General features: G+C 47.4%; 1 protein-coding gene across 3 annotated transcripts; it reads left to right on the top strand.

Annotated features, from left to right (window-relative positions):
• Positions 1 to 6,721: 6,721 nt before the first annotated feature.
• Positions 6,722 to 22,650, top strand: LOC139260100 (myosin light chain 3, skeletal muscle isoform-like). Of its 3 annotated transcripts, none has more exons than XM_070876256.1 (7): positions 6,724 to 6,930; positions 15,566 to 15,593; positions 17,647 to 17,790; positions 18,489 to 18,662; positions 21,010 to 21,087; positions 21,209 to 21,251; positions 22,350 to 22,650. In XM_070876256.1, the coding sequence occupies exons 1-6, from the start codon at positions 6,802 to 6,804 to the stop codon at positions 21,235 to 21,237; spliced, it is 582 nt and encodes a 193-aa protein (XP_070732357.1). In that variant the 5' UTR covers positions 6,724 to 6,801; the 3' UTR covers positions 21,238 to 21,251; positions 22,350 to 22,650. The 3 variants fall into 3 exon arrangements, with proteins under 3 accessions (XP_070732358.1, XP_070732357.1, XP_070732359.1); XM_070876258.1 differs by lacking the exons at positions 6,724 to 6,930; positions 15,566 to 15,593 and adding exons at positions 15,134 to 15,222; positions 15,325 to 15,349; XM_070876257.1 differs by lacking the exon at positions 21,209 to 21,251 and having other exon boundaries at positions 6,722 to 6,930.
• Positions 22,651 to 24,306: the final 1,656 nt, after the last annotated feature.

Raw genomic sequence — 24,306 nt, forward strand, 5'->3', positions numbered from 1 at the left:
CACCAGCGCAGCCTTCGGCCGCCTGAGGAAGAGTGTGTTTGAAGATCAGGCCCTCAAATCTGGCACCAAGCTTATGGTCTACAGGGCTGTAGTGATACCCGCCCTCCTGTATGGCTCAGAGACATGGACCATATACAGTAGACATCTTAAATCTGGAGAAATACCACCAATGATGCCTCAGCAAGATCCTGACCAGATTGAGAGACAAGGGAAGCCCTGTGTGGGATTGACATGAATGTCTGTTGCAACTCACAATATTGTTTTTCGACAGCCTCCTCAGGTTGCTTCTGATCCTCGTTCTGTCTGTGAGACCTTCTTCCCCGGGACCTTATTGTCGCAGTGCCCAGCTGGCGTCCTGGGATGTCGACAGATGTCACCAATGCCTTGAGCTGCCAGGAGCCATCCCGAAAATTGCCTTTCTGGCTTAACGAATGGTAGATGGTGAATGCCTTAAAGTGAAGACATGGGGAAAGGAGGGTTCCATCGCATAATGCAATACTGGTCACAAACAAACTGCACGTTGACAGGGTGGAAAGAATCAAAGAAATAATTTGCATTTATATAGCACTTTCCATGTACTTGGGTATCCTAAAGCACTTTACAGCCAATTCATTTTTTATGAAGTGTCAGCACTGTTGTTTTTGTAGGCCAATGTGGCAGCCAGTTTGTGCACAGCAAGGTCATGACAACAACATCAAGGCAAATGCCAAAGTAGATGGTAAGGGCAAAAATGAAAGAAACTATCAGTGTTGATGCTGGGCTCTGAAAATGTTCTTCTACCATCTCCCTACACACTCCAGTATCCACCAAGCAAGGAAGAGAACTAGTTCAAATGAGGGAAATAATGGAAAATGGGGCAGATTACGTCACTTTCACCTCATTTGTAACAGTCCAAAATTGGCTACCAGAAATGACGGCGGAAAATTGGTTGGGAAATAAATGGATCATCTTGGAGAGCAAAGATAATCCCTGGCTTCTATTCTCCAGTAGCATCTCTTTAAACCCCAATCCCCGCCCCCTCCACACACACCTCCAACAACAAATGTCACTAAGGTCGAGACTATCTGTTCAGCTGCTTCTCCTGCTTCCCCCTTTCCCCTTGCTTGCCAGGCCAACCTCACTCCAGACTCCCCCTTACCCCAGCCCTGATCCCACATCTCTCTCTAGTTTCTGTCCCAGCTGGAATGTGTGTGTGTGTGAGGACAGGCTGTGATCCCTTCCACAGCCAAATAGAGTGCTAGCACACATGTAAAGAATGGCCACGCACGGATGGCTGCGAGTGCCTGTGAAATTGTACCCCAGCAGGAGTCAGCACCTTCAGAAGAATAGGGGGGAGAAAAGTGAAAAAGGGAATCGATCTTGGTGATTACATGGACTTAGTTATCGCACCATTTGACAGATGGTGGTGCTGTCTATGTGAAGGAGCAAGCGACATATTAGCTGCCAGTAACTAGCCTCCTGGTAGCTGATTGAATAGCAACATGTTGTAAATCTGCAACACTATCCTGTTGACTAAGTTGGAAGAATCTGCACTTAGCTTTGAGTCTATCTCTCCTTGCACCTGTTGGCTTTTGTGATTATAAGTACCACATTTAATTTTCAACTGGTCTTTGGGGTCCTATCTTGCATATATGAAATGCCTATGCTCAAACACGTCGGTCAGTAGGCGTTGTGACTGCTCAGTATTGCCAATGCTGCTACTGACAGATCAAAATAGGCTCACGTTTCTGGAGTAGGGAGAGTTTTTATTTATTTCACGACTGCCCCCTCAAGCGTGAAATCCTACAATAGTTCAACAACAGTTGTATTTATATAGCGCTTTTAATGTAAATCCCAAGGCACTTCACAGCAACGTTATAAAACAAAATTTGACACCGAGCCACATTAGGAGACATTTGGGCAGGTGAGAGGTAGGTTTTAATGAGCGTCTTAAAGGAGGAAAGAGAGGTAGAGAAGCGGAGAGGTTTAGGGAGGGAATTCCAGAGCTTAGGGCCTAGACAGATTACATGGACTTAGTTTACATTGAAGGCATGGCCACCAATGGTGGAGCGATTAAAATCAGGGATGCTCAAAGGCCAGAACTAGAGGAGCGCAGACATCTCTGGGGGTTGTGAAGCTGGAGGAAATTACAGAGATAAGGAGGAGTGAGACCATGAAGGGATTTGAAAACAAGGATGAGAATTTTAAAATCAAGACGTTGCTGGACCGGGAGCCAATGTCGGTCAGCGAGCGCAGGGGTGATGGGTGAACGATCTGGGTGCAAGTTAGGACATGGGCAGCAGAGTTTTGGATGACCTCAAGTATACAGAGGGTAGAATGTGGGAAGCCCTCCAGGAGTGCATTAGAATGGTCAAGTGTAGATGAAACCAAGTCATGGCTGAAGGTTTCAGCAGCTGATGAGCTGAAGTAGGGGCAGAGTCAGGCAATATTACGGAGGTGGAAATAGGCGGTCTTAGTTATGTCACGGATATGTGGTCGGGAGCTCATTTCAGGGTGAAATATAACACCAAGGTTGCGAACAATCTGGTTCAGCCTCAGACAGATGCTAGGGAGAGGGCTGAAGTCGGTGGCTCGGGAACGGAGTTTGTGATGGGGCCAAAGACAATGGCTTCGGTCTTGCTAATAGTTAATTGGAGCAAATTTCTGCTCATCCAGTACTGGATGTCGGACAAGCATCCAGTTTAGGGACAATGGAGGGTGATGTAGAGCTGGGAGTCATCAGCGTACATGTGGAAACTTACGCCGTGTTTTAGGATTATGTCACCAAGGGGAAGTATGTAAATTAGAAATAGGAGGGGGCCAAGGATTGAACCTTGGGGGACACCAGAGATGGCGATGTGGGAGTGGGAAGAGAAGCCATTACAGGTGATTCTCTGGCTATGACTAGACAGATAAGAATGGAACCAGGTGAATGCAGTCCCTCCAACCTGGACGACGGTGGAGAGGCATTGGAGGAGTACGGTGTGGTCAACCATGTCAAAGACTGCAGCTAGATCGAGAAGAACTAGGAGGAATAGCTTACCTTTGTCACAGTCACACAGGATGTCATTTGTGACTTTGATAAGAGCCATTTCAATACTGTGGCAGGGGTGGAGACCTGGTTGGAGGGATTCAAACATAGAGATCCAGGAAAGATGCACACGGATTTGGGAGGTGACAATATGTTCAAGGATTTTGGATAGGAAAGGGAGGTTGGAAATGGGGCGGTAGTTTGCAAGAACAGAGAGGTCAGGGGTTGTCTTTTTGAGAAGAGGGGTGATGACAACAAATTTGAAGGAGAGGGGAACAGTAACCGAGGAGAGAGAACCATTAACAATATCAGCTAACATGGGAACTAGGAAAGGAAGTTGGGTGTTCAGCAGTGTAGCGTGAATAGGGTCGAGGGAGTAAGAAGTGGATCTCATGGACAAAATGAGCTCGCGGAGGTCATGAGTGGAGATAGGAGAGAAACTAGAGAAAGATGTGAGTTCAGGGCTAGGTCAGGGGGGATCCTTAGAGGAAGTTTCACCAGTGGGTGAGAGGAAGGGAGGGAAGCACCAGGCGCAACTGATCGGATGGTCTCAATCTTTGAGACAAAGAAGTCCATGAGCTTGTTGTCGGAAGTGAGAGGGGAGAAGACGTAAGAAATAGGAGCAGGAGTAGGCCACCTGGCCCCTCAGGCCTGCTCTGCCATTTAATAAGATCATGGCTGATCTGATCATGGATTCAGCTCCACTTCCCTGCTCCCCATAACCCTTTATTCCCTTATCGCTTAAAAATCTGTCTTTCCCCGCCTTAAAGATATTCAATGACCCAACCTCCACAGCTCTCTGGGACAGAGAATTCCACAGATTTACAACCTTCTGAGAGAAGAAATTCCTCCTCATCTCAGTTTTAAATGGGCGGCCTCTTATTCCATGATCCCTAGTTTTAGTTTCCCTTTTGAGTGGAAACATCCTCTCTGCATCCACCTTTGCAGATGTTTTGTGTCCTCCTCACAATTTGCTTTCCCACCCATCTTTGTATCATCAGCAAACTTGCCTTCATCCAAGTCATTAATGTAGATTGTAAATAGTTGAGGACCCAGCAACGATCCCTGCAGCACCCCATTAGTTACAGTCTGCCAACCGAAAAATGCCCCATTTATCCCAACTCTTGTTGTCTATTAGTTAGCCAATCCTCTATCCATGCTAATATATTACCCCCAACCCCATGAACTTTTATCTTGTGCAGTAACCTTTTATGTGGCACCTTATCAAATGCCTACTGAAAATTCAAATACACCACATCCACTGGTTCCCCCTTATCCACCCTGCTCGGTACATCTTTAAAGAACTCCAACAAATTTGTCAAACATGATTTCCCTTTCATAAAACCATGCTGACTCTGCTTGATTGAATTATGCTTTTCCAAATGTGCCGCTACTGCTTCTTTAATAATGGACTCCAGCATTTTCCCAACGACCGATGTTAGGCTAACTGGTCTATAGTTTCCTGCTTTTTGTCTGCAGTCGAGAAAATAATCTGGTGGTTATATTTGGATTCCAAAATGATCCTGGTGAGAGCAGGACTTGATAGTCCTTTATGTGACCCAACCAGATCTGGCGGTGAATGGCTAATCCAGTTGTCTGCCATATCCACTCAAGTCTGCATCCTTTGGACTTAAGGGAGCAGAGATGAGGGCCGTACCAGGGAGAACGGCCAGGGTGCAAATACTGACACTCTGCAGACCCACTGCAATTAGTGACCCTTTGCAAACATTGACCCACTCCCAGGGGACCCCTGTAAATGTTGACAGACCACAGGGATGTATGAGCATAAAGTGCTGGGTAATGAACCTCAGTGGGGTATCTCATTGTCTGTGACGGTTTTACTAAATTGTCTTATTTTGTGATGACAAAGGAAAAGTTAGCCCATCTGTTGATTTACTGTATTACCCTCCCTTTCAAAACTTGACATTGTGTTTGAAGTTGTTTGAACTGAGTTCCTGACTTACTATTTCAACCGAGAACATGTGAGCATGTGCCTAGAATTTTACAGCAAAGGATAGAAAAAAAACAAAGTACTCCGTTCATAATTAAAATAATTTAAAATGTCTGTATTTATCCCAATTGTTTTTGTTTATAAAGAATTGAACTGAAGAACATTACGAAACATTATTGTTTCTTTTATACCAGAAATGACAGCGGTGGTAGACATGGGGAACCCTGTGTTGTGCAGGATCCAACAGCCGGCAATTCTGGGCACCACAATTCAGGAAAGATGTAAAGGTCTTAGAAAGGGTACAGAGGAGGCGTACCAGAATATTACCAGGGATGAGGGACTTCAGTTATGAGGAAAGGTTGGAAAAGTTCGGACTGTTCTCTTTGGAAGAGAGTAGGTTAAGAGGTGACCTAACCGAGGTTTTCAAGATGATGAGGGGTTTTGATAGAGTAAATAGAGGAAAAACTATTCCCTCTGTGACTGGGTTAATAACTAAATCATAGATTCAAAATCATTGCCAAAAGGATCTGTTACAGGGTTACGGACAAAAAAACAAGGATGTGGGACTAAGCACCACTGTTCTTTCAAAGAGCACGATGGGCCGAATGGCCTCCTATGCTGCTAAGGAAACGGAGGTGTGATTACTATGTAGCCGCTGAAGTGCTGCTTCTAGACTGTACCTGGGATGTCATTATTGTGCTAACGTGTTCCGGTGTTGGGGGCTGAGATTGAAAGTGTGGAGTGTTTTGTGTCTAAACATGCAGGCGTCAGTGAGTGAGGTGACTGTCCCTGGCCAAGTCTGTCATTGCCATTAGCGTGCGGTTAGCAACTCTACCCTCATGACAGCGTAGGGGGCCGTGTGATAAGCTTCTCGTTTGCTAATTTTAAACACCAAATTTGGTATTTATGAAAGGCATAAATAATCGTAAGCAGGACTTGTGGAGATGATAAAGGCGCCGAGCGAGGAGCGCGTGTATAAGCGGCAGCAGAGTTCAATGCAAGGTATCTGACACCTTAGACTGACACAATAAAGGGGCACCTGCCCATAGCTTCAGACCATGGCTGGCACTTTGCACAACGCGCTGACCCAGAAGAAGCTCATTTATTTTCCAGGTGCGTGTGCCATTTGCCAACAAGAAGTTTGAGCTGTAGATTGCTGTGGAGCATCGGGCCTCCAGCACACCTGTCCATTGGTTTTGGGATTTCTCCCGCCCTGTTTGGGTCCTTTTCTTTTTTATAGATGTCAATTGTTGCCCGTTGTTTCGGGACCAAGTAATGCCCTGGGCTGCGGTGGGAGCCTGTCAAGTCCTCGGGGATTGGTCTGTGAGGGCGCCTTGCACTTGAGACTTGCACATTCTCACTTCCCGGATAGGTTTCATGTTATTTTTAAACCGCTTGATCAACACTTTCTGCAAAAAGAGACCTGGCACGTTTGAGACCCCGAGGAATTCCAACCCATTCCCAAATGCCAGGTGAAACCAAATCGGCTCACGGTGATGTCAGGAATGTATAGCTTCAGCAGATCAGAATTCGGGCAAAAATGTCCCACAATGTCAGCGGGCGTGGAATCTGAAGTCTTTGGGGGTCTTTTATTACTGGTGCATAATAAAGGAAGAAGCATTGAGAATTGCTGCGGGTTTGGGAAAGTCCTCCTTCCATTTATAGTCTGGCCAGATTATTTCCCTTCCTGTTGACTGTCCAATGGAGCGGCATGTGACATGTTTGTCTTATCAGTAAGGGGCATATATACCCCAGCTCTCCGTCAGACAGTGCTCGGCTCCACACCAGCAGCCTCTCACTGACTCCACGCGTCCGCCACCTGCCCCCATCTCCAGCCCAAATGGCTCCCAAGAAGGATGTAAAGAAGCCGGAACCCAAGGCAGCGGCGGCTCCTGCTGCCCCGGCCCCGGCCCCGGCCCCCGAGCCAGCTAAACCCAAGGAGCCAACCATCGACTTGTCCTCAGTCAAGGTGGGTGCATTTCTGCAAATCTCTGCTCAGACATGCTGGAGATAGCTTGCCCTTCAGTGTTACCCGAACGATTTAACTCCTGCCCGAGGGTGATCATGGCTAGACATTGTCGTGGGGGAGGGTTGCGCATTTTCATTGACGAGTTCTTCACGAGTGCCAACTGATAAAGACGTGAGATTAGTGAGCTGTTGCTCCGAGAGCTGGGGGAACATCCCTGTACATCAAACTGGCCAGTACTCCCTTATTAGCGGCTTCATTTGAGAATACTTTTTTTCTGAAATGATGGTTTTGCTCTCTCTACATGTTTGACACTTGGTAATTTGGAAGAACTATGATTGCACGCTCGCAGTCGAGCATGTGTAGCACGGAAAACTCAATTTCACATGGGTCCCGAGAGTCGCCCCTTACTGTCCCAAAGATTGTCCTGGGGCATGTTATACAGTCTGTATTACAGCGTCAAACCTTTTCTGAGGATCTGACACTTGGATGTCTTGAGCCTTTCTTGTGACCTCTCATCTATCTTTATAGAGTAACTTATTACCCCTTACTACCTCATTTATGATCAGCCCCCCACTCTCCCTCCCACAACACGGTGCGAGGGCGAGCACAAAGCTGCTGCAGAAATATCACCAAATATGGCAGCGACACCCTGGCGTCTCAGCTAGTGTTATAATTAAGATGTGGTGGTTTAAAAGGGCAGCGCCGGTATGTATTGTAGGGCAATGGGCCGGGCTCCCAGCAGCTGGGCTCAGACACCAGCCAGCGGTGCTCAGATGTACATTGGGCCAGTGCTGTCACTACTATACATGAAATGTGCAGCTTAATTAAATTCCCGTCAGATTCACACTTTAAATACAAACTGTAGAAAAAATAACTCGTGAAATATGAAAGTGTGACTTGTCAGGCGTTTTCTTCCAGAGTTTTAAAACAAAATTATACTTTAAATATACAGTTTTCCCATGTTATTAATAATGAAAACATTGGAATTAATACGACGCTTCTCACATTCTCTGATTCCAAGCGTGTTTCCACTGAGCACACTCCCTGAGCAGGAGAACCCTTACTGTCCCAGAGATTGCCCTGGGTCATGTTGTACAATCTGTATTACAGCGTCAAACCTTTTCTGAGGACCTGACACTTGTGACCTCTCACCTATCTTTATAGAGTAACTTGTATTTGAAGTGATATGGATGTATTGGTGAGCAGCAGATTCATCGCTTACTGTAAACTCGGGAATAGGTTGCACTCGTTTAATGGCGAAATGAAAGAACGAGGGACGGGTCCGCCTAAACACCAATGGAAGGGACAATTGTTAAATAATATATCCGAGAACTTTCAGTCTAGTTTTCCCAGATCAGTATTAGCATTTTATGTAAGGAAGGTTGAGGGTATATGTAGGGAGGCTGAGAGTATATGTAAGGGAGGCTGAGGGTATATATAGGGAGGCTGAAGGTATATGTAAGGGAGGCTGAGGGTAAATATAAGGGAGGCTAAGGGTATATGTAACAAAGGCTGAGGGTATATGTAAGGAAGGCTGAGGGTATATGTAGGGAGGCTGAGGGTATATGTAAGGGAGGCTGAGGGTATATGTAGAAGGCTGAGGATATATGTAAGGGAAGCTGAGGGTATATGTAAGGAGGCTGAGGGTATATGTAAGGGAGGCTGAGGATATATGTAAGGGAGGCTGAGGGTATATGTAGGAAGGCTGAAGGTATATGTAGGGAGGCTGAGGTTTATGTAAGGGAGGCTCTGGTGGTATCTCAATGTCCAGAGCCTATTCTCTGCAGAATTCGACTGTGTTCTATCTGCCTATTGGCCCTACCTGCTCCCAATCCCTGGTCTCCAGTGAGAAGGGTTGCTATCACACGTTATAAATACAAAGAACGGAAAGTCTGTCCCTGCAGAGATGGAGTCTGGTCCCGGCCAGCACTTGCATCCTGTGCAGGAGGGAGCCGAGCTCACCGGCGCTTTGATGACCGGAGATTCCCGAGCGTGAATGAGACTGAAGTGTTGGAGTGATCGATGGCGAAATCTCTTTCCTGGTCACTTCACTGGCAGGACAGATCGCTGCATCCACAATTAAATGACCCGTCCTGAAGATGTATAAGAAAAGCAGAACATGTTGGAAACAGACAGCAGTGTTTCGGGGGTGACGTGGGGGGTTCTGAGCCCCTTTAGTTACTGACTGACCTTGTGCCTGTCCCTGGTTTATGTAGTTTTAGCTGGAGGTTGTCCTACAGGTAAGGCTGGTATTCACAACCTCTCTCCTGGCACTGTCCCCTCCCTCTCTAGGCTAATTTGTTTTACCATCATTTGTCCAATCATTATCATGACTATTTGTGAAATTAAAGTCTTTAAGTTGTTGCTCACAATGTTACAGTATGCCTGTGTAAATATTTTCAGTGTTGCTGGTATTCCCACATTAGTATTCGTTATCCCAACAATCTAGCTGCTCTCTCAAACTGAGACAGTAATCAGGTCGTTGGTGGTTCGGTTTAATGGATGGACCAACGTCTTCATTGGTAATGTGCTATTCCTCGCTATTCCGACAGATGTGTTGCCGACTGCTCGCTGATATTAATATGTACCTGTGCTTTCCTTCTTTGCAACAGGTCTGCTGAGAATTACAAGATGGAAACAGACCATTGCAAATGCACTGTTAATGCTTAGCTCAATGCAAGTTGCAGTCACTGTGAAATCCGTTCCCTGAAAGATAACGGGGCATGAGGTCACTGAGCAGTGGATTTGAGAGACAGAGGGACAGTCAGCATGGTGGCTTTGTCACAGTCATGTGAACAGGGAGCGACTGAATAACTAAACTTGCAGTAACTTCCACAACTATAAATGAATGCGGATTCTCCCCCTTCCTCATATCCTTTACAGTAAAACACTAGTTAGGCCAGAGCTAGAGTACTGCGTGTAATTCTGGTTACCACATTACAGGAAAGACGCGATTGCACTAGAGAGGGTACAGAGGAGATTTATGAGGATGTTGCCTGGACTGGAGAATTTTAGCTATGGGGAAAGATTGGCTAGGCTGGGGTTGTTTTCTTTGGAACAGAGGAGGCTGAGGGGAGATTTAATTGGAACAGAGGAGGCTGAGGGAAGACCTTATTTAGGTGTATAAAATTATATGGGGCCTAGATAGAGTGGATAGGAAGGACCCAGTTCCCTTAGCAGAGAGACCAATAACCAAGGGGCATAGATTAAAGCAATTGGTAGAAGGTTTAGAGTGGATTTGAGGGTACATTTTTTCACCCAGAGTGTGGTGGGGGTCTAGAACTCACCGCCTGAAAGGGTGGTAGAGGCAGAAACCCTCACCACATTTAAAAAGTACTTGGATGTGCACTTGAAGTGCTGTAACCTCCAAGTGGGATTACGCTGGATAGCTCTTGGTCGGCCAGCGAGGACATGATGGGCCGAAATGGCCTCCTTCCGTGCTGTAAATTTCTATGATTCTATGATTCTGTTTTTTAATGAGTTTTTCTGCTGGTTGAGGTGTGGGATGTCAATGTAATCAAATACATTTTCTGTATTGTACACTTTCCAATCTCACCAAAGTCAGGTAAAGCAGGGGCAAGCTAGGAAATTTGCGAATGACACCCAATTGGCGGGTATAGTTACTGCTGAGGAGGACTGCAACAAAATACAGGAAGACATTAATAAACTTGCAGAATGGGCTTGTACATGGCAAATTAATTTTAATATAGATAAATTTGAGATGGTGTATTTTGGTAGGAGGAATAAAGAGGCCATATAGTGCTTTGGAAATTAGAAGACTAAATTGGGTAGAGGAGCAAAGCGATCTAGGGTACAACACACAAATCACTAAAGGTCACAATGCAGGTTAACAAGACCATAAAATTGTAAACAAAGCACTGGGGTTCATTGCTAGATGAATAAAATTGAAAAGCAGGGAATTTATGCTAAACTTGTATGGAACCTTAGTTAGACTACACTGTGCACAGTTCTGGTCTTTTATAAAAAGGATATAAACGCACTGGAGAAGGTGCAAAAATGATTTACTAGAATGCGACCAGAACTGAGAGATTATAATCATCAGGAAAGGTTGAACAGGCTGGTGCTCTTTTCTCTACAAAAGAGAAGGCTGAGGGGTGATCTAATAGAGATCTTTAAAATTAGGAAGGTGTTTAATAGAGTAGACCTAGAGAAGATGTTTCCATTTGTGTGGAGGGTCTAAAACTAGAGGGTCATAAATACAAATAGTCACTAATAAATCAAATAAGGAATTAAGGAGAAACTTCTTTACCAAAGAGTGGTGAGAATGTGGAACTCGCTGCCACAGGGAGTAGTTGAGACAAATAGCATAGATGCATTAAATGGGAAGCTAGATAAGTACATGAGGGAGTAGGAATAGAAGGATATGCTGTTCGGGTTTCATGAAGTGGGTGGGAGGAAGCTATGGTGAAGCATAAACACTGACATAGACCAGTTGTGCTGTAACTTGTAAATAATTCTATGACACCTGAATAGAATGCAGTGTCAAACCTGGTGTATAAAAGTCCATAGATTCTTTGACTCTTTTTCATTGAATCATAGAATTTTACAACAATGACAATTTGTTTCTTTATAGCACCTTTAATGTACTAAAACAAAAGCTTTATCAAATAAAATTTGATGCCAACTCCATAAAGAGATATTAGGGCAGATGACCAAAAGCTTGGTCAAAGAGGTAGGATTTAAAGAGCGTCTTACAGGAGGAGAGAGGTAGAGAGGTGGAAAGATTTAGGGAGGGAATTCCAGATCTTTGGGTGCAGGCAGCTGAAGGCATGGCTGCCAATGGTGGAGTTAAGAAAATCAGGAATGCACAAGAGGCCAGAATTGGAGGAGAACAGAGTTCTTGAAGGGTGGTAGAGCTGGAGGACATTACAGAGATAGGGAGAAGTGAGGCCATGGAGGAATTTGAACGGAAGGATGAGAATTTAAAAATTGGTGTGTTGCCGGAATAGGAGCCAATGTAGGCCAGCGAGCACAGGGGTGATGGGGGAACAGGACTTGGTGCAAGTTAAGACACGGGCAGCAGAATTTTGGATGATCTCAAGTGGCAAATGGGAGGCTGACCAGGAGAGCATTAGAATAATCACTTTCAAAAAGGAATTTTATATATATACTTGAAAAGGCACCATTTTCATGCCTATGGAGAAAGCAGGGGTGTAGGACTAACTGAATAGCTCATTCAAAAGCCAGCAGAGGTACAATGGGCTGAATAGCCTTCTGTGATGTACCTTGCATCCTCCATAAACATTAGCTCATCCAGAACTCTGCTGCCCATATCCTAACCCGTACTGTCCAATTCATCCCTGTGCTTGCTGACCTACATGGGCTCCCGGTCCGGTAACATCTTGATTTAAAAATTCTCATCCTTGTTTTCAAATCCTTCCATGGGTCATGGACTGACCATCCGCACATGCACAGAGCTCTCTTTCTTGAGCAACAACTCAGGGAGTGTATATGGGATAATGGCTGGCTCAAACCTGAGGTGTAGCTTTTGTACCGGTTTGAAACTAATACCTCGTCAGAACAGCATAGGGCCATCACTGCTGAGTTATACTGCTAGCTATTAGCAATTAGCAGGTAACTAAGTGTAGTGGAGTATTCGAGCAGGTGATTTTAAGGTAAAGGGGCGTGATCGCTGCTGTGACCTGTCACCCAGGCTGTGGTCAGAACCGGCTCTCTGTGACCCTGACTTGTTCACTACTTCAAAGGTTGAATTTCTAACACTCATTTCCTATTATACATTTGAAATCAAATCATATACTTTATTTAAACATTTCTATATAAAAAATGTATATAGTTTAGGAAAAAGAAGAAAACAAAAGACTTGCATTTATATAGCACCTTTCACGATCACCAGACCCCCCCCCAAAGCGCTTTACAGCCAATGAAGTACTTTTGGAGTGTAGTCTCTGTTGTAATGTAGGAAACGTGGCAGCCAATTTGCCCACAGCAAGTTCCCACAAACAGCAATATGATAATGACCAGATAATCTGTTTTTGTAATGTTGATTGAGGGATAAATATTGGCCAGGACACGGGGATAACTCCCCTGCTCTTTGAACTAGTGCCATGGGATCTTTTACATCCATCCGAGAGTCTCATCCAAAAGACGGCACCTCTGACAGTGCGGCACTCCCTCACCACAGCACTGGAGTGTCAGCCTGGATTCTTGTGCAACCAACTGAGCCATAGTGAAATCTGGAAGCACTTTTTCACACAGAGGGTAGCAGAAATCTGGTATTCTCTCCCCGCAAAAGGCTCTGAATGCCAAGGGTTAATCGGAGCTTTCAAGATTGAGATCAATAGCTTATTCAACAGCATAATACTGCGGATGCTGGAATCTGAAATAAAATCAGAAAATGCTGGAAATACTCAAAAGGTCAGGCAGTATCTATGGAGAGACAAACAGAGTTAACATTTCAGGTTGATGACCCTTTGTCAGAACTGGAAAAAGTTAGCGATGTATCAGGTTTTTAAGCAAGTGTAGGGTCAGGGAAAGGGGACAATGGAGGAAAGAACAAAAGTGAAGGTCTGTGATAGGGTGGAAGGTAGAAGCGATTAAGAGATAAAATAGATGATGGTGCAAGGCAAAAGGAGATGGTAATGGGGCAAAGTAAGAAACAAAAGATGGGTCTAGATAGGCTGTAAATGGAGATGGCAGAATCATAAACAGCTGCTGTGGGAAAGAGAAAAAAACAGGAAAAAAATAAGGGCACAGGTTATAGTTTGATGGCTGTAAAGTGCCTAAATGGAAGATGAGGTGCTGTTCCTCGAGCTTGCGTTGAGCTTCATTGGAACAGTGTAAGAGGCCATGGACGGAGAGATCAGAGTGGGAGTGGAGCGGGGAATTAAAGTGACAGGCGACCGGAAGATCTGAACGGAGGTGCTCTGCAAAGTGGTCACCCAATCTGCATTTGGTCTCCCCAATGTAGAGGCGACCACATCGTGAGCAGCGAATACAGTATATTAAATTGCAAGAAATACAAGTAAATCGCTGTTTCACCTGGAAGGAGTGTTTGGAGCCTTGGACAGTGGAAGGGAAGAGGTAAAATGGGAGATGTTGCAACTCCTGCGCTTGCATGGGAAGGTGCCATGGGAAGGGAAGAGGGTGCTGTGGGTGATTTGAGGACTGGACCAGGGTGTCGCGGAGGAAACGGTCCCTTTGGAATTCTGGGAGGAGAGGGAAAGATGTGATTGGTGATGGGATCACGTTGAATGTGGAGGAAATGGCGGAGGATGATCCTTTGAACAGGGAGGCTGTTGGGGTGAAAGGTGAGGGCAAAGGGAACCCTGTCATAGTTCTGAGAGGGAGGGAAGGGGTGAGAGCAGAAGTACAGGAAATGGAACAGACACGGTTGAGGGCCATGTCAACCACAGTAGAGGGGAATCCTTGGCTGAGGAAAAAGGAAGACATATAGAAGCACTAGTATGGAAGGTGGCATCGCCCAAACAAATGCAATGGAGATGGAAAAATTGGGAGAATGGAATTGAGTCCTTACAAGAAGCGGGGTGGGAAGAAGCGTAATCCAGGTAGCTGTGGGAGTCAGTGGGCTTATGGTGGATGTTTGTCAATAGCCTATCCCCAGAAATGGTGACAAAAGTTGAGGAAAGGGTCGGAGATGAACCATGTGAAGGTGAGGGAAGGGTGGAAATTGGAAGCAAAGTGAGTGACATTTTCATTGGATAGTATATTGTTAGGTAAGGGTAATAGTTAGGAAGTGTGCATTTAATGCACTTTATAAATACAAATAGTTGTTGGGTATAGGGAGATAGAGCAGAAGGCTAAATGGCCTCCTCCTGTTTCATTTAATCTAATTCTCTCCTGATATAAATAATTTACAATGCTAAAGATCCTTTTCTAGAGAAAAAGAAAAAATATTCACGACCTCAGTGCGGCCCAAAGGGCTTCACAGTCAAGTCCTTTTGAAGTGCAGTCACTGCTGTAATGTAGGGAAAGATTGAGAGAAAAGTTCCGGCCGGGGTCGGTGAGACGGGGGTTGAATCTGCTGACGCGCCCCCGACTCCTTGCCTCAAATTCCTTGGTCCCAAAATAGGGTGGTGGTGTATTTCTGGCACCGGTGCTCCTGCCCTAAGAAAGTTACAGAACTCGGGTGAAGGGGGAGGGCCGGGCTGTGCCGACACCTGATGCCGCTGCCCCGTCACCCGCCCACATTGATAAGAGGCGAGGCTGCGGGGAGAGAGGGACCGCATCTCTGAGAGGAGGCCTGACCGATAGCCCTGTTCTGTTGCTGCTCGCCGCCGATCTCCAGCCATGGTGGGTCGGGCTGCCGCTCCGGCTGCTGCCCTTTCACATTCATTGTCCTCTCGGTGCATTTGCAATCTCTAAAATCTCTGTTTTCTTCCTCTTGCCTTGCAGTCATTCTCAGCAGACGATCTGGCCGGTAAGTGTTGCACAGAGCCCCGGGGAGTCGGGCTGGGCAATGGCCATGGGTCGCTGGTGCCTCTGAGACATGAGCCGCCCTTGGGGACTGCCCCGGCCCGGCTCCCCAGCCCTGCCTGGCCCCGCCGGGGGTGATCATCCCGGGTACAGTCAGGGCTGCTTAACACCGCTCCTTACCTCTCTCCGTTTGGGGTTTGTTTTTTGTTCTCTCTTTCAGATCGATTTCAGTTCGGAGCAGCAGGAAGGTGAGCAGAGGCTGGTGCATCGTGCTGTCAGCAGTCCGCCCTGTCGGTAACCGGGCTCCGGGCTTTGAGCAGGGACCAGCCTGCAGTGGGTGTGCACAGGCCGCTCCAACCCGCTCCACCGCGGATTATGGCAGCGGGAAGCAGGGGCGGCGGGGGGGCGGTGTGCTGTGGGGCGGGGGTCTGTCCTGTGGGATATGTGGGGAGGGGGGTCGCGCTGTGGGGAGGGCGGGCAGTGTGCTGTGGGGAGGGGTGGGTCTGTGGGGAGGGGGGTCTGTGCTGTGAGGGGGGGTCTGAGCTGTGGAGTATGTGGGGAGGGGGGATCTGTGGGGAGGGGGTCTATGGGGAGAGGGGTCTATGGGGAGGGTGGGTGCGCTGTGGGGAGGTGAGGGCAGTGTGCTGTGGGGAGGGGTGAGTCTGTGGGGTGGGGGGGTGCACTGTGGGGTGGTGGGGTCTATGGGGGGGGGGTCTGTGCCGTGGGGGGCTCTGTGGGGAGGGCAGGTCTGTGAGGAAGGGAGGTCTGTGGGGAGGGGGGTCTGTGGGGAGGGGGGTGCGCTGTGGGGAGGGGGTGGGGCGGGCGGTTCTGTGGGAAGGGGGGTGTGCTTGGGCGTGGGGGGGGTCTGTGGGGAGGGGGGTCTGTGGGGACGGGGGGTCTGTGGGGAAGGGAGGTCTGTGGGGAGGGAGGGCAGTGTGCTGTGGGCAGGGGATCTGTGGGGAGGGGGGGGGGTCTGTATGCTGCGGGGTATGTGGGGAGGGGGGGTCTGTGCTGTGGGGGGTGTCTGTGTGCAGTGAGGGTCTGTGTGTGGTTGGGGGGGGGGTATCTGTGTGCTGTGGTGGGGGAGTATGTCGGTTATCTATTGAGACAGGTATGACAGAAGGTGCTTGTGTATTGATGCCGAGATCTGCAGGAGTTTTAAGGGACTGTGTAAGGTTTTGCTCCAACCATGGTATGTTTTTGCTGTGGTAAAGCCCCTCGGTATCGCGGGAGAGTCCGAACATGTTCTCTGTTTTGTAAGTGAGTGTTTACGAGAGTCTAACGAGCGCAGTGTTCAATAGAAAACTAGTCGTTTCGACACAAAATAGTTAAAAACTGCCTCAAAAATTGGTTCTTTAAAATGATGTTCAGGTGGCACAGCTACCCAGAGCCAGAACAGAGCCCGGGCGGGTACCCGCTCCCTCCGTCACGATGGATACCAGCACCCTCGATTGCTATGGGTACCAGCTCCCTCGGTTGCTATGGTGTCACCAGGGAGCTTTCCTCTGTTTTGTATTTCTAGTGAAATGGTAGCTCCCGTTCCCGGTGCAAAGCTCAGCAGAGGATGTTATGGGTCCCAGTGACATGGAGTCAGGGCTACTATTCCCCCAAGTGTGGTGATTGACTGTCTCGGAGGCTGCCGTACACAAATGGAGCTGGATGTATTGTGAAACAGTGTGCTTCTCTAAGTAGCTACAGTTATGTTGCTATTGGTCCTGACACACACGGGATTTAAAATAAACACTAAATAAGCAGAAAGAACGCTGGATTATTAGGCAAAGACTGTGTTGCAATTGACAGGGAGAAGACTAGCAGTCGTGCACTGTGAGCTGGTGCAGATCAGTTTCAGCCAGTCAGCACTGAGTGTCGGCTCGGTTTTCCAATAAATAGCTGTGTGTTTGGGAGAACCACAATCAAACATCTGGATACAGTTATGTGGGATTTTTCGCTCTGCATGCTAACCACTCCCACTCTGCATTTCACCAGAAGGAATCATTGGGCATAAATTCAAACACATGGCCTTAAAAGGCTAAAACATTGACTTGAATACATAAATAAGTGGGGGCAGTTTTAGCAATGTACCTTTGCACAATGCATACCAACACATTCACTGTGACTCCTCCTAACTGTGCATATTTCTCCTTCCTGGGGCTTATTTAGCCTGGGTCCTCGACCTCTATCTGGATTGTGCAGGAGTGGGAATGGATCAGTGCTTTTAGTGCAGTCCAAGTTAAGCTTGTTCCTTCCAAAATTCTCACCCGACCTGTGTTGTGTGTATTTGTCATGTTCTCTTCCCCTTAGACTTCAAGGAGGCTTTCCTCCTGTTTGACAGGACTGGTGATTCGAAGATCACCTACAGCCAGGTTGCGGATGTCATGCGTGCTCTCGGCCAGAATCCAACCAATGCTGAAGTGAAAAAGATCCTGAGCAACCCCAGCGCTGAGGGTAGGTCTCCGGTGCAGGCACGATGGCCTGAATGGCCTCCTTCTGTGCTATGATTCCATAAAAATCTTGGGGGGGAAATTCGATACCGCCCCGTCTAGGGGTAGTAACCGTAGCGAGGCAGGACTTGCTAAGCCTGGCGCGGATGTCTCGCTCTGGTCGCGAAATTGGGGTTACCGCCCCCAAGAGGAAGTTGAGCACAATGTTGGGCGCTCCACTTCCTCTCTTGAGTGGGACCGGGGCAGTTAGCGTGTGAGTTTTCCAGCGTTAAGCGGCCAGACCGGTAAGTCATCCAGGAAAAAAAAGTGGCGGCGCGCAGCTCTCCTTTACTTTTCGCCTCGCGAGCGGAGTGCGGCCCAGCTCGCGATGCGCGAGGCTGGCGCTGACATCGCCCGTGGTGACCTCATGGGGCGCTGCCCAATTTGTGCTCCGGGGCAAAAACGGGTCGCTGCACATGCCGATGACATCATCATTGCCGGTGCAATGACCCGGGACACTACCGATTTGCGCCTCCGCTAACACCCGTGAAATTGCGCGATAGCGCCATCCCCGGGTGAGAAATTATTTTCACCCCGTTAGCGTTCCTCGGGGGCAGCTAACGGGAGGCGAAACGATGCAAATTTCTCCCTCCTTGTCTTCTGAGAGTATTCTCTGAGCCTTGATTATTTGTAATGCTCACCTTTTGATGTCTTCTGTTGTAGAGATGACCAACAAAGCCATTGACTTTGACCAGTTCCTGCCCATGCTTCAGACTATAGACAACAGCAAGGACAAGGGGACCTACGAGGACTTTGTTGAGGGTCTGCGCGTCTTTGACAAGGAAGGCAACGGCACCGTGATGGGCGCTGAACTCCGCCACGTTCTGGCCACACTGGGTATGACACAGCATAAATCAAATACTATAAAAGGGAACCCATTCTTGGCAAAATAGAATTCGAAAGCATAGAAAGATAACTTTTTAAAATTTACGTCCTAGAAATTGAGCAATGCTGGAAACTTGCTGGTAACATTGGCGGTCAAGGATAATGGCCGCCAGTCGAGAGAGCACAGGCAGTACCGCATTTTGGCACTGCCTGTTCATTAACATCCATGTGGCGGTGATTTCTCAGCTAACGTGTTATTTGCAGCGCTAATTTCAGAAGGAGGCCAAAGGTAGCCTTGGTCTCCAGCTTGCAGACTAGGGGGAGCAAGGAAGAAAGGAGCAACCCGAACAGCTCCAACAATATTAGCTACCACCCGATGTTTGTCGATTGTTTGTTTGTTTATGACATGAATACAGATAAAACAGATTTTATCGCAGGTCATCTTCAATCGTTGCAACGGAGTTCACCCATTGATTTACTGACCTGCAAACGCTATAAGCTTCCCAGAAAGCTGCCAGAAAATGCAACCGTGCCCTCCTCCCCCTCTCCCCGGCCCCACCACTGATGGGCAAAAATGAAAGTTTCAAAGAAGAACCTTGAGAAAGGAGGGGTTTGAAGTTCTGGCATCCATCCTCATCAGTCCTGCCATACCCCTCATGGCCATTGATGCTGCTGAAAGACCTTTTAGCGGCAGCACTCACTGGGGTGATTTAGCACGGGTGGCAATCCGAGCGGAGAACTCCAAAATGGATCCGCTGGCGTCAACTTGGCATTGAACGCTGATTGACTTCACACTGCAATTCATTAAAATACTCTCACCGACAGCAGGTAACGGCAGCGCTGATGACATGCCAAAAATGGCAGCCGCCGCGGCACCCACCACCAGCTGGCAGAAGAGCACGGCCGCCGTATTTTCGCCATTTCAGTGCTGACAGGCATGGGAGCAATGTCGGGGCACAGGGACAATGCGGGAGGGGGCAGTGTGGAGGGCATGGGGTAGTGCAGGCAGACGCGGGGGCATTGCCGGAGGCAGTGCGGAGAGTACGGGAGGGCCTGGGGGCAGTGCGGGGACTATGAGGGTATTGCGGGTGCAGTGGATGGGCCACTGGAGCAGTGCAGAGAGTACGGGGGCATTATGGAGAGTATAGGAGGGCGCGGGGGCAGTATGGAGAGTACAGGAGGGCATGGGGGCAATACGAAGAATACAGGAGGGCGCGGGGGCAGTATGGAGAGTACGGGAGGGTATGGGGACGTAACAGTGGAGGAGCCACAGTGGCAGTGCGGAGGACGCCTGGGCAGTGCGGGGGGGTTTGTGTTGGCAGTGCGTGGGAGTTTGTATTGGCAGTGCTGGGGGGGTTTGTGTTGGCAATGTGGGGGGGGTTTGTGTTGGCAGTGTGGGGGGGTTTGTGTTGGTAGTGCTGGGGGGGTTGTAGTGGCAGTGCAGGGGGGTTTGTATTGGTAATGCGGTGGGGGGGGGGGGTTGTATTGGCAGTACCGGGGGGGGATGGTTTGTATTGGCGGGGGGGGGGGGTTGTATTGGCAGTGCGGGGGTGGGGGAGGGGTTTGTATGGGCAGTGCGGCGGGGGGGGGGGGGGTTTGTATTAGCAGTGCGGGAGGGTTTGTGTTGGCAGTGCAGGGGGGTTTGTATTGGTAGTGTGGGGGGGGGGGGTTTGTATTGGCAGTGCAGGGGGGTTGTATTGGAAGTGCGGGGGAGTTTGCAATGGCAGTGCGGGGGGGTTGTTTGTATTGACAGTGCAGGGGGGTGGTTGTATTGGCAGTGCAGAGGACGCTAGGGCACTGCAGAGGGGGGGAATTTGCAGTGGCAGTGTGGGGGGGGTGAGGTTGTAGTGGCAGTGTGAGGGGGCAGTGCAGAGGACACTAGGGCAGTGCGGGCGGGCGCGGGGACAGTGTGGGCGGAGGATACTGTAGGGATAAAGGTGTAGCAGTACTCTGGGTTGACAGTGTCTGTTGATGTCTCCGGATTTTCAGATATTGATGCCACAACTGAAGCTGCACCCGGGACTGCTCGATGGGCACACGACCTCCACACTGAATTCTCCTGGGGATTTTGGTGTGTGTGTTCTGTTTGCTTTTGGTGGATATTGTTTCTTCCCATTTCTTTGTGTGGCAGATGATGTTGTGAGTTTTGCTGAGTATGGAGTCCATGGCTGTTTTCTGGCTCTGGGGGATTGCCAGGACGTTGGAGACCTAAATTCAACATTACCAAGACACAGGTGGTTAATAGGTCTGGTGGGTGCAGTTGTGAAGAATTGTATCTGTGCACTGGTGTACTGAATGAGGAAGGGCTTGTCCATTTTAAAGGAGGTGTTCATTCAGCAATGTTTGCTCTGTGCGCCAGGTGAGAAGCTGACAGAGGCTCAGGTGGAACAACTGCTGGTCGGTCAAGAAGATCCCAACGGCTGCATCAACTACGAGGGTAGGTGTTTGAACAAGCTCGAACATTGCCCATCATTCCTGTATTTCCATTTCGTGTAGATCATTTTGACATTTTACTTTCTGTTCTGTTTTACTAATTCATTTTTGTTTCCTTTTGACAGCTTTTGTCAAACACATCATGTCTGTTTAAAATGGATCCCCGTGGTATGCACTCGCATGTTTCTTTTTCCGTTGCTTTCTTTCATCGTGAAGTCTGTTCCATTTTGTACAATTCCTTATTTGTCAGTGATGGCAGGATTTTGTTTATTGTATGGCGCCTGCTCATCAGCAGCCAATTTTCTCTACCGAATTGACTCCAAAACCACCAGTTATCTATTTGAGTGGTTAATGTTTGAAGAGGGAGTCAAAATTGAAACTGTTTTAGATTGAGAAAGAACAGAGACAGGAGTGGGAGAAATGAAATTATAAATAGAACATTGAGTGTGTTCAGGTTGCTCTTGGGGATGGCTCATTTTAACCAGGCAGAAAATTGCAGCGTTCTTAATGAAGAATGGGGCTGTTTTACACTTGCGTATGAACAGATTGGGCCACTTCAGGTTTGCTTGCTGCAGTTTTTAAATGACCACTCCCCCTGTCTAATGTTTAAACTGGGCAAAAGGTATCGACCTTAATTTTAACTGGGACGTTTGTTAAAAGTGAAAGCATAGTGTAAGGCCAAAGTGACGGCCTGCATGGAATGTTTTTAATTCATTCTCAGGATAAGGCGTTGCTGGCAAGGCCAGCATTTATTGCCTATCCCTAGTTGCCCTTGAGAATGTGGTGAGCCGCCTTCGTGAACCGCTGCAGTCTATGTGGTGAAGGTGCTCCCACAGTGCTGTTGGGGCAGGAGTTCCAGGATTTTGAACCAGCGGCGATGAAGGAACAGCGATATATTTCCAAGTCGGGATGGTGTGTGACTTGGAGGTGAACGTGGAAGTGATAGTGTTCCCATGCACCTGCTGCCCTTGTCCTTCTAGGTGGTAGAGGTCGCTGGTTTGGGAGGTGCTGTCAAAGAAGCCTTGGCGAGTTGCTGCAGTGCATCTTATAGATGGTGTACACTGCAGACATGGTGCGCCGATGGTAGAGGGAGTGAATGTTTGAGGTGGGGGAAGGGGGCGGGTGTTTAATATGGTCTACATTAAATCAGTGCTTTTAGAACCATGTCTGAGTAACGTGTTCAGTAATTGTTTATGTTTTTCACTACATTCACCCCCCCGGATTTTTACAAATTGCTAATGTTGTTATTTGTACTTTTTTCCCCAGAATTGGTGCATATGGTTCTAAATGGCTGAACACCTGTGGAACTTCACATTGTGGAACTTGTGCCTTTCCGACCAATGCAAGCAGTCTCCTTTCGGACTGTACAAGAACCACTTTGTTTTTTTTTACTTGTATCCAATGGACTGTATTTCAAACAACAAAATGAGGAAGAAGAAAACAAAACTCTGAAGTTTGCGGTGGCAAACCTGATGGATAAAACTGCTTAGTTTGTTTGTCCATGATGTTTTGACATGGTTGGAAAGTGCACGTGGAAGTCAACATCCAATAAAGTCGCCATGATTAATCTGTGTCTGTATCGTCCATATTATATCTCCACATGCGGCAGTCTTCACTTTGCAACTCTGTACAGTGTACTTCAAAAAAAATGGCAAATTAAATGTCAAAGAACATACTGTGCTTTAATTTTCAATGCAAAATCTGTGTTGCTGTTTGCCCAGAGTCTATTCCCCAGTTCCTCTGCTGCTTTGCGAAGATTGTTCCTTTCACTCACTGCTAAGAACATAAGAATTAGGAGCAGGAGTAGGCTATTCAGCCCCTCAAGCCTGCTCCACCATTCAATAAGGCCATGGCTGATCTTCTACCTTAACTCCACCTTTCTGCACTAACCCCATATCCCTTGATTCCCTTAGTGCCCAAAAATCAATCTATCTCTGTCTTGAATATATTCAATGGCTGAGCAGCCACAGCTCTCGGGTAGAGAATTCCAAAAATGTCTTCTCATCTCAGTCCATATTCTGAGACTGACCCCTAGTTCCAGATTCCCCAGCCAGGAGAAACATCCTCCCTGCACCTACCCTGTCAAGCTCCTGAAGGATTTTACATGTTTCAATGAGATCACCTCTCATTCTTCTAAACCCTAGGGAATATAGACCGAGTCTACTCAATCTCTCCTCATTGGGCAATCCCCCATCCCAGGAATCAGTCCGGTGTACCTTTGTTGCACTCCCTCAATGGCAAGTATAACCTTCCTTAGGTAAAGAGACAAAACTATACTGTACTTTAATTACTATTATACTCCAATCCTTTTCTATTTAAGGTTAACATACTATTTGCTTTATTAATTGCTTGCTGTACCTGCATGTTAACTTTCAGTGACTCGTGTACAAAGACACTCAGGTCCCTCTGAATACCAACATTTCCCAGTCTCACCGTTTAAATAACATTCTGCTTTTCTATTTTTCCTACCAAAATGGATAACTACACATTTATCCACCTTATATTCCATCTGCCATGTTCTTGCCCACTCATTTAACCTGGCTACGTCAATTTGCAACCTCTTTGCATCCTCCTCACAGCTTACTTTCCCACCTAGCTTTGTATTGTCAACAAACTTGGATACGTTACACTCAGTCCCTTCATCCAAGTCATTGATATATATTGTGAGTAGCTGAGGCCCAAACACTGATTCGTGTGATACCCTGCTAGTTACAGCCTGCTAACCTGAAAAAGTCCAGTTTATTCCTACTCTGTTTTCTGTCTGTTAAACAATCCTCAATCCATGCTAATATATTACCCTCAATCTCATGAGCCCTAATTTTGTCTAACTCTGGAAGATCAAAACCAGTGCATCCACCATCTCTGCAGCCACCTCTTTTAAAACCTTAGAATTTGGGCCATTAGGTCCAGGGAATTTGTTGGCTTTTAGTCCTATTAATTTCTCCAGTACTACTTCTTTACTAATTCTAATTTCTTTAAGTTCCTCATTCTCACAAGACCCTTGGTTCCCCAATATTTCCGGAATGCGTTTTGTGTCTTCTATCGTGAAGACTGATACAAAGTATTAATTTAATATCTGTCATTTTCTTATTCCCATTATAATGTCTCCTGTCTCTGCCTCTAAGGGACCCACGTTTATTTTCACTAATCTCTTCATTTTTACATACCAACATCACTAAAACAGATTGTCTCATTGCTGTGTGTAAATTGGCTGCCGCATTTG

The sequence above is a fragment of the Pristiophorus japonicus genome, chromosome 3 (assembly GCF_044704955.1).
Source record: "Pristiophorus japonicus isolate sPriJap1 chromosome 3, sPriJap1.hap1, whole genome shotgun sequence".
Lineage (NCBI taxonomy): Eukaryota > Metazoa > Chordata > Chondrichthyes > Pristiophoridae > Pristiophorus > Pristiophorus japonicus.

Excerpts from the sequence above, each read along its gene's own strand:
- LOC139260100 (XM_070876257.1), top strand. The coding sequence starts at position 6,802 with ATGGCTCCCAAGAAGGATGTAAAGAAGCCGGAACCCAAGGCAGCGGCG. Across the intron at positions 15,594-17,646 it reads CAGTTCGGAGCAGCAGGAAG|ACTTCAAGGAGGCTTTCCTC; the intron begins GTGAGCAGAGGC and ends TCTTCCCCTTAG. Across the intron at positions 17,791-18,488 it reads GAGCAACCCCAGCGCTGAGG|AGATGACCAACAAAGCCATT; the intron begins GTAGGTCTCCGG and ends CTTCTGTTGTAG.